General features: G+C 40.6%; 1 protein-coding gene across 1 annotated transcript in view; it reads right to left on the reverse strand.

The window, feature by feature from the left end:
* Positions 1-12117, reverse strand: part of acbd6 (acyl-CoA binding domain containing 6) — an 81229-nt gene extending 69112 nt beyond the window's left edge. Inside the window, exons 1-3 of the mRNA XM_036579621.1 lie at positions 11862-12117; positions 9294-9358; positions 7393-7486 (exon numbers count right to left, since the gene is read on the reverse strand). Coding sequence (XP_036435514.1) covers positions 7393-7486; positions 9294-9358; positions 11862-12002 — 300 coding nt within the window. The 5' untranslated portion in view covers positions 12003-12117. The remainder of the gene's footprint in view (positions 1-7392; positions 7487-9293; positions 9359-11861) is intronic.
* Positions 12118-12362: the final 245 nt, after the last annotated feature.

A 12362-nucleotide genomic window follows, 5' to 3' on the forward strand; every position in this document is an offset into this window, starting at 1 on the left:
TGCTTACTGACGCTGAGCGACTCTGTTATCCGTAAACACGGAGCGCATCACGCTCAGCGGCCCGAGAGGCATCCGGACACTTAACCGCTTACCCAGTCTAATCAGGTTCTTTAGGTTTCAAAGAACAAAAAAAAATACAGAGAAATAATGGAGAAAAGGAGAGAGAGAGAGAGAGAGAGAGAGAGAGAGAGAGAGAGAGAGAGAGAGAGAGAGAGAGAGAGAGAGAGATTCCCCAAAGGGCCCAAAGATCACGACCAGCAAATACTGGGTTTTGGCCTCGTCCCTTGCATACAGAGATTTTTGTTGATTTGTCGGACCACAAGACACTTTTCCACTTCCTCTTAGTCCATTTTTAATGAGCTCAGGCCCAGAGAAGGTGGCAGCATTTCTGGATCCTGTTTATGTGCAGTTTTTTTTTTGCGTTTTAGAGGTTTAACTTGCATTTGTGGATGCAGTGACGAACTGTTTTCACAGACAGTGGTTTTCAGAAGTGTTTCTGAGCCCATGCAGTGATTTCCACTACAGAATCATGTCTGTTTTTAATGCAGTGCTGCCTGAGGGCCCAAAGATCACAGCCAGCAAATACTGGTTTTTGGCCTTGTCCCTTACATACAGAGATTTCTCCAGATTCTCTGAGTCTTTTAATGATATTATGAACCGTAGATGATGAAAAGCAGAAGTTCTTTGCTATTTTATGTTGAGAAACGTTATTCTTGAATTGTTGCACTATTTGATGGTGCAGTCTTTCACAGAGTGGTGAACCCTCCTCATCTTTACTTCTGACAGACTCTCTTTTACACCCAATCGTTGCCCATCAACCACCAGTTTTTTTTAAGCATTACACAACTTTACCAGCCTTTTGTTCCCCCGTCCCAACTTTTTTCGAACGTGTTATTGGCATCAAATTCAAAATGGGCAAATATTTTTCCAAAAACGTTACAATTTCTCAGTTTCAACATTTGATATGTTGTCTTTGTACTATTTTCAATTAAACAGAGGGTTTAATTGATTTGCACATCATTAATTTTTTTTATTTACATTCTGTGCAGCATCCCAACTGTTTTGGAAATGGGGTTGTACTTCATTCTAAGTAGGTTACTCAGCGTGGTATCAGACTCGGTATTGGCAAGTACTAAAAGACGCACTCATACTCTGAAAGAAATGGTATCAATGAATCCCCATTTTTAAGTAAGGCACAAATGACCAAATGCTTTCTGGGGTCACTGTGGGCAGGTTTAGACTGTTTGTCACTTTAGAAGTATCAAAAATTAAGTGATTTCACTGCACGAGGTCAAACCAGAGTGACCATCGGTGCGGCTTTCTCTTTTTAACTTGAAAGCTTCATCTTCTGTCTGTAAAGCACTCTGAACTGCCACCAGCATGAAAAGTGTTAGACATATTTTATAAATTATTATAAATTAAATTATTATTATTATTAGTAGTAGTAGTAGTATTACTAGTACTGCTTTTTGAAAAATATCTGCCCATTTTGAATTTGATGCCAACAACATGTTCCAAAAAAGTTGGGACGGGGGCCTGTTTACCACTGAGTTTCATCACCTCTTCTTTAACATCACACTGTAAGTGTTTGGGAACTGAGGAGACACTGCTGTCGTTTAGAAAGTGAAATGTTTTCCATTCTTGTTTGATACAGGATTTCAGCTGCTCATCAGTTCAGGGGCTCATTTGTCATATTTTTCATTTCAAAATGTGCCAAATATTTTCAGTGGTGACAGATCTGGACTGCAGGCAGGTCAGTTTAGCACCAGGACTCTTTTAATACAGAGCAATGCTGTTGTAATACATGCAGAATGTGGTTTAACATTGTCTTGCTGAAATAATCAAGGCCTTCCCTGAAAAAGACGTCGTCTGGACGGCAGCATATGTTGCCAAAACATGTATATATCATTCAGCATTAATGGTGCCTTCACAGATGAGCAGGTCACCCATGCCATGTGCACTAATGCTCCTCTACACCATCATGAATACTGGCTATTGAACTGTGCGCTGACAACAAGCTGAGTGGTCTTTGGCCCGGAGGACACAGTGTCCATGATTTCCAAAAAGAATTTCAGATTTGTTGGATCATCAATGATGTTTAATCAAACATATCAATCATAAGCCAAAATTAAATCAATTATAAAATGGTCATGAAAACAAAACGTGCTAAACTTCATGGATCAAACCTATTATTCTAAGCTAACTGGCTGCATCTGGTGGTTGATTTCTGCCTGAATTGTCACTTTATAACAATGTGCATGTTGTCTTGAAATTTCTCAGTTACTTTTCAATAAAATAAGAAAAAATGCTTGTAGGTGTTTAGTGTTAACGACTGGTGTATAATTATCATCACTCAGCTTCGTGTTTATCAAAGTATCCTTCCTGTTATGAAGAGCAGGTTTTGTCTAAATGAAAGTTTTCTTTTCTAAACTTTTGTTAAAAGCTCATTTCAGCTTTTTGGCGAAGCTCTTTCAGCCCAAAAGTGGTTGAAACACCTTGTTTGACTGTTTCCCTTTAAAATAAACCTGATCAGGTGTTAAAATGGTAAGATACTGTAGATCATCTGGAATAAAAACATTCTGAAAAGCTACACGTCACCAAAAATCTGAGCAAGTCAATGAATCACGTTTACTGCCTACGTTAAAAAACTGAACAGAAATGAATAAAGCAGTTTACATTTCAGAGTCTTCGGCTCCCCCTGCAGGAGATTATGATATAATATATATGATATGAGATGATTATATGGGAGATTTATTGTTTGTCATTATTTTTGACCCCCAAATCAAGCTGTGATAACTGTAACTAACCTGAGTGACAGATGGGCTTATCTTCAGGTGTGCCAGGTTCTTCTCACCTGATCTACTCAGAGTGGCTCATAATGATCCACTCCACAGTCAGACACTGCCCCCTGCTGGCTTCAGGCATTCACTGACTCAGTAAATTAGGGGTGCCCAAACCTTTTTTGCCTTTTGGTGGCAAAAGTGCGATGCTGGTGGTGGGTACAAAACAAAATACAAATAAAGAAGGTAGGTAGCTTTTAAAAATGTATTGTAGCTCAGGGGATCTCAACCTTCTACACATCAAGGTCCAGCTGAAAGCATGAAAGCATGAAGGTCCACACGGAACATAAAACATAACTTTTTTTTGCTTAAAATTGAATTTCGGGGGAATTTTCAGCATCCTCATTTTTGAGTGTCTAGGATTTGTCAAGATTTCTGCATAATTAAACAGTTAAGATGTAAACAAAGTCATTCAGAGTGGTTCGATGAGAAATCCACGGTTCTAGAGTCAGAACTGCTCACTGCCAGATAACTTAAGTGCAATGTGAGGATGTTACAACATCAATGTCCAGACATTTAATGCATTTAAAGCAATTTATCATCACTTGAAGAAGATTTTGGCTTTTTAATTAGATTTTTTCATCTATCCTAATTAAATCTCTAATTGGACTTTTAATAATTGAATGATTTTCTCTTTGAAATCTATTGTTTTAATCATGTTTTATCCATGTTTTTAATTTCTATTCTCCTTTACTTTGTTAAATGACTTTATTTTCTCATTTGTAAAGCACTTTGAATGACAGCCGTGTATGAAAGGTGCTCTATAAATAAACTTTCCTTGCCTCAAACATATTTTTATACCCCATTCATGGTGGAGGGATATTTGCAGGTCGTTGTGAGGTAAAATAACCCCCAAATAAAATTTATTATCTCAGATTTTGCACTATTTATCATCAACATTTCATATAAAAGCTCAGAAGACACATGTGGGTTCAGGTAAACCTGCCTTGCCTTATCCATATTTTTAAAACCCATTCATGGTGGAGTGATTTTTGAGTGTCTAGCCCTGCGATATGCATCGTGTATCAGTGAACACATCAACAGAACGGAGGAAAATTAAGTGGAAAAACTAACTTTGTGCGCCGTTTTTAGATTAGATTAGATTAGATTACATTCAACTTTAATGCCACTGTGCAGAGTACAGGAACAGAGCCAATGAAACACAGTTAGCGTCAAACCAGACGTGCAAAATACAGTATTATTTACATATAAAGTGCAGGAAAGCAACCATAGTCAGTAATGCTGTGGTTGCAATACGTACAATTAAAGACGGTAGAGTGGTAAAAATATAGATACTGCAAGTATACTCAAAGTAATATAAATTATTATATTACAGAAAATACAACCCCATTTTCAAAAAAGTTGGGACGCTCTGCAAAATGTAAATAAAAACAAAATTAAATGACGTGCAAATCATTTAAACCCCTTATTTCATTGAAAATACTACAAAGACAACAAATCAAATATTGAAACTGAGAAACGTTATTGTTTTTTGAAAAATATTTGCCCATTTTGAATTTGATGCCAACAGCACGTTCCAAAAAAGTTGGGACGGGGGCAACAAAAGGCTGGTAAAGTTGTGTAATGCTTAAAAAAAAAAACACCTGGTGGTTGATTGGCAACAGGTCAGTAACATGATTGGGTATATAAGAGCATCTCAGAGAGGCGGAGTCTTTCAGAAGTAAAGATGAGGAGGGGTTCACCACTCTGTGAAAGACTGCACCATCAAATAGTGCAACGATTCAAGAATAACGTTTCTCAACATAAAATAGCAAAGAACTTCTGCTTTTCATCATCTACGGTACAGAATATCATTAAAAGACTCAGAGAATCTGGAGAAATCTCTGTATGTGAGGGACGAGGAGAAAAAACAGTATTTGCTGGCCGTGATCTTTGGGCCCTCAGACAGCACTATTATTAGTCTAGTAGCTGTTAATGAAGTGATGCTCTTTTTATTTGAGGGTCTCATTTCAGAGGGAAGATTTCAACCACTACCCTGTAGCTCAGCTCCAAGGGGCAAGGAGACACTTGAAAACAAGGGGTAGGGGTGAAAATAAGAAATGGGACTGGACCTTAAATAAGTTACACAGAGTATAAAAATGTTTGTTCTGTCAGTGTGTGCAGGGCTGAGGTTAGGGTCACTTTCTGGCACCGGTGGGCCCAAAGTTTTATTACACACTTCTATAACCTAAGAATAGCCCAGGCAGTTTGCACTGAAGTCCCTGTAGTTATGGAATCATAAGCCTTAGTTTGTAATAAGCCTGAGATTTTAAGGGGTTAAAGTGACTAAACTGTGTAAAAAGTGTGAGGATGTTACAACATCAATGTCCAGACATTTAATGCATTTAAAGCAATTTATCATCATTTGAAGAAGATTTTGGCTTTTTAATTTGATTTTTTCATCTATCCTAAATACATTTCTAATTGGATTTTTAATAACTGAATGATTTTCTCTTTGAAATCTATTGTTTTAATAATGTTTTATCCATGTTTTTAATTTCTATTCTCCTTTACTTGTTAAATGACTTTATTTTCTCATTTGTAAAGCACTTTGAATGACAGCCGTGTATGAAAGGTGCTCTATAAATAAACTTTCCTTGCCTCAAACATATTTTCATACTCCATTCATGGTGGAGGGATATTTGCAGGTTGTTGTGAGGTAAAATAACCCCCAAATAAAATTTATTATCTCAGATTTTGCACTATCATCAACATTTCATAAGCCTTAGTATGTAATAAGCCTGAGATTTTAAGGGGTTAAAATGACTAAACTGTGTAAAAAGCACACTGGATGCAGACAGAAGGAGTTTGGTCCAAGCTGCTCACCTCAAAACTCATCACCTTAATATACGTTTTGTAAATATTCAACATTAAAAAGTTACATAGTAAGAATGCTCATTTGTACAACTGTACAAATGTTCATTATTATACATATTCATATCATTCTGTAAATAATAGATATTAAATGTATTGTATTTTTATTTTATCTGTGTCTTAGTTTAATACTTGTTAACCCAGAGTCTATAAGCAGGTCCAAAGTTTTATTACACACTTCTATAACCTAAGAGTAGCTCAGCCAGTTTGCACTGAAGTCCCTGTAGCTACTGAATAATAAGCCTTTGTATGTAATAAGCCTGTGTTTTTAACCGTCGGTGTGCTCGTCTGGTCTGTTCAGTGTGTTTTATGTGTGACTCACCAAGTCTAATTCCTCATTAGTGTGACATACTTGGCTAAATAAAGTGATTCTGATCTGATTCTGATAACAAACCCTCCTGCAGGGACGGCTGAGACCTCTGAAAGGAGGTCGCTTCACAAGCTCACTGTGCCCGACACAATATCACTCTCAGTCTGGGTCTGTTTTCTAGTAATCAGTAACATGTAGTACTTTTAATGTGGTTTAATCTGATGGAATATGCCTACATATTATCCTTAGGCAGGTATAGGTTTCACTTTAGCAGTAGAGGTCGGGCCGAGCCGGGCCGGGTCTCAGAGTCGTGGGTACGAGCTTCAGTTTTAGGAGCATCAGGCGATCGTGAGTTCGGTCCCTGGGAGGCTTTGTTCACACAGCAGGTAAAAGTGGCCCAAATCTGATCTTTTTCTTCATTTGTGACACACTGTGTCAGTGCGAGCAGCAAAGAACACATTCAATCCATATGTGGTGCTGAAATCCGATGCGACTCAGTCTGAACAGCCAGATCGGAATTCATTAAACTTTTACGTCAATCCAACTCAACATTCGTCATAATTTCACACTGCTGAGACCTCGTACACTTTTATGCTGATGTTTCTGTTCAAAAAATTAGAAGAGACTCATCACAGCAGCTTGAAATACCACTGAACGAGGCTGCAGCATCATGGAAAACTCTGAAAGCAGAGTTTAAAGAATCCGAGGACGCGAACCAAAGAAGTGACCGCGCCCTTTTTGCAGCTGAAACACATTCTGGGTGATGAGCCCAGCTGTCAGTCAGTGAAGCTTCATGATGGCTCCTGTGATGCTGGTGAAGATGAAGCTGATCCTCCGGGAGCGACTGGCGTTCGTTGGCGGTCGTGATTGTTTACCTCTGGATGAGCCGTGAAGCAGCGTGACGCTCTGATCTTTAGAGGGTCAGTTTAGGAGCTGATCTGTTCAGACTGATGTTGCATACAGATCACATTTAAAAGATAATCTGAACAGCTAAACAAAAAATCAGATTTGGTGAGAAAATCAGATTTGTCCTTGCTTTAGGGCGGGTAGGATGCCCCCCATCACTTAACGTGATGCTAGTCAGCGCAGGCGTCTATTAGCTGACATAACAGAACTGGCGGTTGGCGCTTTCCTCCGAGCACGTTCAGCTGTCTAATTACGTTGCGTGAGCTGAGGACTCGGAGGAAGCCTGTGTTTGCCTTTGCCCTCCTAACGCTGGTGGTATGGTGTGACTGGGGGAGTCCTAACTAGTAGGTGGAACTGCATACGACTCAACTGGGGAGGAAATTGAGGGACAAATCCATAAAAACACACGGATTGTAATGGGAGTGAGGCTCTGCGCTGTAGTGCATGTGCTGTTTTTGGTACCTTAGAACCGTCTGGATCCAACTCGTTTACACACGACACGTACTCCTGCATGGCCTGCTCTTTACTCATATCCCCCAGATCCTTCCACGCTGTCCTACAAAACAACACACACTCCGCTCAGGGTCGTGACCTCACACAGAGACAGATTCAGAACATACACAGATCATGCCTCAAGTAAGGCGTCTTCAAGATTTCTGCATAATTAAAGGGTTAAGATGTAAACAAAGTCATTCAGAGTGGCTCGATGAGAAATGCACGGTTCTAGAGTCAGAATCGTTCACAGCCAGAGAACTAAAGCGCAATGGGAGGATTTTACAGTAATGTCCAGACATTTAAAGCATTTAAAGCAATTTATCATCATTTCAAGAAGATTTTGGCTTTAAATTTGTCTTTTTAATTTGATTTTTAATTATTCTAATTTAATTTTCAATTGGATTTTTAATGTGATTTTTTCTTATAAATCTATTGTTTTAATCATGTTTTTAATTTCTATTTTCCTTTACTTTACTATTTAAATGACTCTGTATTTTCTCATTTCTAAAGCACTTTGAATGACAGCAGCGCACACCGGTCAGGCATAACATTCTGACCACCTCCTTGTTTCTACGCTCACTGTCCATTTTATCAGCTCCACTTACTATACAGGTGCACTTTGTAGTTCTACAGTTACAGACTGTAGTCCATCTGTTTCTCTGATACTTTGTTAGCCCCCTTTTACCCTGTTCTTCAGTGGTCAGGACCCCCATGGACCCTCACAGAGCAGGTCCTATTTGGGTGGTGGATCATTCTCAGCACTGCAGTAACACTGATGTGGTGGCGGTGTGTTAGTGTGTGTTGCGCTGGTCTGAGTGGATCAGACACAGCAGTGCTGCTGGAGTTTTTAAACACTGTGTCCACTCACTGTCCACTCTATTAGACACTCCTACCTTGTCAGTCCACCTTGTAGATGTAAAGTCAGAGACGATAGCTCATCTGCTGCTGCACAGTTTGTGTTGGTCATCCTCTAGTCCTTCATCAGTGGTCACAGGACGCTGCCCACAGGACGCTGTTGGCTGGATATTTTTGGTTGGTGGACTATTCTCAGTCCAGCAGTGACACTGAGGTGTTTAAAAACTCCAGCAGCACTGCTGTGTCTGATCCACTCGCACCAGCACAACACACACTAACACACCCCTAGGTGGTTCCTATCACCACCACTGTAAATCTTCTCATCTTCTCATATGACCACAGTAACAATCAGACAGATATTTTGCCAGAATCACCCATAAAAGTAACTTTTTCACAAGTATTATTTCAGTTTTTTGATTAACGAGTTGTTTATACAGTTTTATGCGTGAGTTTAAAGCCACGCCCTCTACAGAGAGCAAACTCAATAAAGCCAGTTTTCTGGAAATAAAATGTGCCACAATTTTTGCACAGGACAGCTTTTTCCTCCAGTATGTTAAATTAAGCAAATAAACAAAAATCGTGCATTAAAATGTGCAGAAGTGTGTGCAGTGTTAGATAAACACACTGTTACAACTGAGACCCCCAAAGTAAACAATCAGAGAACTCCATATAATATCCCCCCATATACATTCTTTTTATTCCCTTTTACCCACAGATTCATCATAAAATCACTGCAGATGTCATGTAAACACAAAACCACAAAAGTTAACTACACACGGGACAGAATCTTTACACAATCACCTCCGTACAAAAAATAACGATAAAAATAAAAATAAATAAATAAATAAAAATAAAATGCAAATAAAATAAACGATTGTGTTTGTGTATCAATTATCATCACAAGATATTTGTTGAGAATATTAATTACCATCATATTTGTTTGTATATTAGTCATCATAAGATAATTTCCTGCCAATATAATAACTGACTCAAACAACATAAACTGAACTTACCATTTTCTTTGACCCTCAAAATCGAAGAAACCTGGTTTGGGCGTGTTGCATTTTCCAACTTTTGCCTGTAAAACAAAAACAACCAGTTATTGCTAACTAGATACAGGTGAGCTGATAGCTAGGGTGCTGCTAGGATATCTCAAGTGGTTGCTGTGGTGTTCCTAGATGGTTGCTTGAGTATCCCAAGTGGCTGCTAGGGTGCTGCTCTGTGGTTGCTAGGGTATCCCAAGTGGTTGCTAAGGTGTTGCTAGGTGGTTGCTAGGGTGTTGCTAGGCAGTTCCAAGGGTATCTGAAGTAGTTGCTAGGGAGTTGCTAGGTGGTTGCTGGTATATCCCAAGTGGTTGCTATGGTGTTGCTAGGTGGTTGCTAGGGTACCCAAAGTGTTTGCTAGGGTTTTGCTAGGGTATCCCATGTGGTTGCTAGGGTGTTGCTAGTGGTTGCTCGGGGATCCAAAGTGGTTTCTAGGGTGTTGCTAGGTTAACCCAAGTGGTTGCTAGGGTGTCGCTATGTGGTTGCTAGGGTGTTGCTAGGGTATCCCAAGTGGTTGCTAGGGTGTCGCTATGTGGTTGCTAGGGTGTTGCTAGGTGGTTGCTAGGGTATCCCAAGTGGTTGCTAGGGTGTCGCTATGTGGTTACTAGGGTGTTGTTAGGGTATCCCAAGTGGTTGCTAGGTGGTTGCTAGGGTATTCAAAGTGGTTGCCAGGGTGTTGCTATATGGTTGCTAGTGTACCCCAAATGGTTGCTAAGGTCTTGCTATGTGGTTGCTGGTGCATCCCAAATGGTTGCAACATCCACCACTACTAAACACGTGGCAGTGCAGGTCAGTCTGGCCTGCGTTCGTGTAATTGTGTGAAGTTTCTTGCCCCAAGATTGTCCCCAAACACAAAACTACACCTGTAAATGCACCAGCCACGTCATCAGGAGCACCTCCACCTCTCAGGTAGGGCTGTCAAGATCATGAATTTTTAGCTGACGATTAATTGTCTCATAAATAACTGCTATTAACGGTTTACTGTGTTTTCTTGGTCATTGTTTGCAACTATTCAAATACAAGTCTAGGACAAACTGGCCAAACTGGCTGCTTACTATCTATGCGCATTGTAGTTAAAGGAGAACTCCACCGATTCACCGAAATTCTACATAATTAAATGGTTATGATGTAAACAGAGCGGTTCAAAGTAGTTCAGAGTGGTTTGGTGTGAAACGCTCTGTTCTAGAGAAACTTACTGAGTCAGAACTGTTCACAGTGGTGGGTGACAGGAACCAGACGTCCACCTCTAAAAGCTCCTTCACAGAAAGTTACTACATGAAATGGTTATGAATTCACTGCCTGATGACTGAGACACTGTTTTAGGATAGTTTCGTAATAACTTTTTGGCTTAAAACAATCCCTGGCTCCTTTCACCACCACTGTAAAGAAATCTGACTCTCTACAATCAACCATTTCACACCAAACCACTCTTAACGACCCTGTCGACATCTTAAACACTGAATCATGCAGACATTTTGAAAAATTGGGTGGGTGTTTCTTTAAAAGTGGCCAGTTAGTGGAAGCACAAGGTGGGTGTTTCCGATAAAGTGGCCAGTTAGTGGAAGCACAAGGTGGGTGTTTCTAATAAAGTGGCCAGCTAGCGGAAGCACAAGATAGTTGTTTCTAATAAAGTGGCCAGTGAGTGGAAGCACAAGGTGGGTGTTTCTGATAAAGTGGCCAGTAAGTGGAAGCACAAGGTGGGTGTTTCTAATAAAGTGGCCGGTTAGTCGAAGTACAAGGTAGTTGTTTCTAATAAAGTGGTCAGTTAGTGGAAGCACAAGATGGGTGTTTCTAATAAAGTGGACAATGAGTGGAAGCACAAGGTGGGTGTTTCCGATAAAGTGGCCGATTAGTCAAAGTACAAGGTGGGTTGTTTCTAATAAAGTGGTCAGTTAGTGGAAGCACAAGGTGGGCGTTTCTAATAAAGTGGCCAGTGAGTGGAAGCACAAGGTGGGTGTTTCCGATAAAGTGGCCAGTAAGTGGAAGCACAAGGTGGGTGTTTCCGATAAAGTGGCCAGTAAGTGGAAGCACAAGGTGGGTGCTTCCGATAAAGTGGCCAGTAAGTGGAAGCACAAGGTGGGTGTTTCCGATAAAGTGGCCAGTAAGTGGAAGCACAAGGTGGGTGTTTCCGATAAAGTGGCCAGTAAGTGGAAGCACAAGGTGGGTGTTTCTGATAAAGTGGCCAGCGACTGGAAGCACAAGGTGGGTGTTTCCGATATAGTGGCCAGCAAGTGAAAGCACAAGGTGGGTGTTTCTGATAAAGTGGCCAGCTAGTGGAAGCACAAGGTGGGTGTTTCCGATAAAGTGGCCAGTTAGTGGAAGCACAAGATGGGTGTTTCCGACAAAGTGGGTGTTTCTGATAAAGTGGCCAGCGACTGGAAGCACAAGATGGGTGTTTCCGATAAAGTGGCCAGTAAGTGGAAGCACAATGTGGGTGTTTCTGATAAAGTGGCCAGTGAGTGGAAGCCCAGGGTAGGCGTTTCTAATAAAGTGGCCAGTGAGTGTAGCTGTTGCTGTAGTAACGGTCTCTGCTCTTACCTGTTTGTACCTGGCGTAAAGGTACAGCAGCTTGTCTCGCGGGGCTGTGTGTACCAGCTCTCTGACTCGATCAGCTGCACTTTCAAACTCCTCCTGAAGCTCAGAGCCCTCAGAGTCCGGCGAGGACGAGCGCGAGGCCATCGCACTAACAATAACAACAATAACAACAAAATAACGGACAATAACCGGACCGCAGTGGACAAACCTGCAGCTCTGCTGCAGCACTTTCACAATCACCGCTCACTCACATTCAACATCCGGGTCACAGCAGCGCCCGCATTCAGGCAAGCCCCGCCCCTGCTGCGCTCTGATTGGCTACAGGCTCTCACCTTGTGAAGATGACGCTGTGAGTAAGTAAATAAATAAATAAATGAAATAATAGAAAAAAATGAGACGTAAATAAATTAAGAAATATTTTAAAAGCAAATAAATGTGAATCTGATAATTAAACTCTGAAACGGAGCTTTTTTTGCATCGTTTATTATTTTATTATTTACTGGA

Source organism: Colossoma macropomum, unplaced genomic scaffold (assembly GCF_904425465.1).
Source record: "Colossoma macropomum unplaced genomic scaffold, Colossoma_macropomum, whole genome shotgun sequence".
Classification (NCBI taxonomy): domain Eukaryota; kingdom Metazoa; phylum Chordata; class Actinopteri; order Characiformes; family Serrasalmidae; genus Colossoma; species Colossoma macropomum.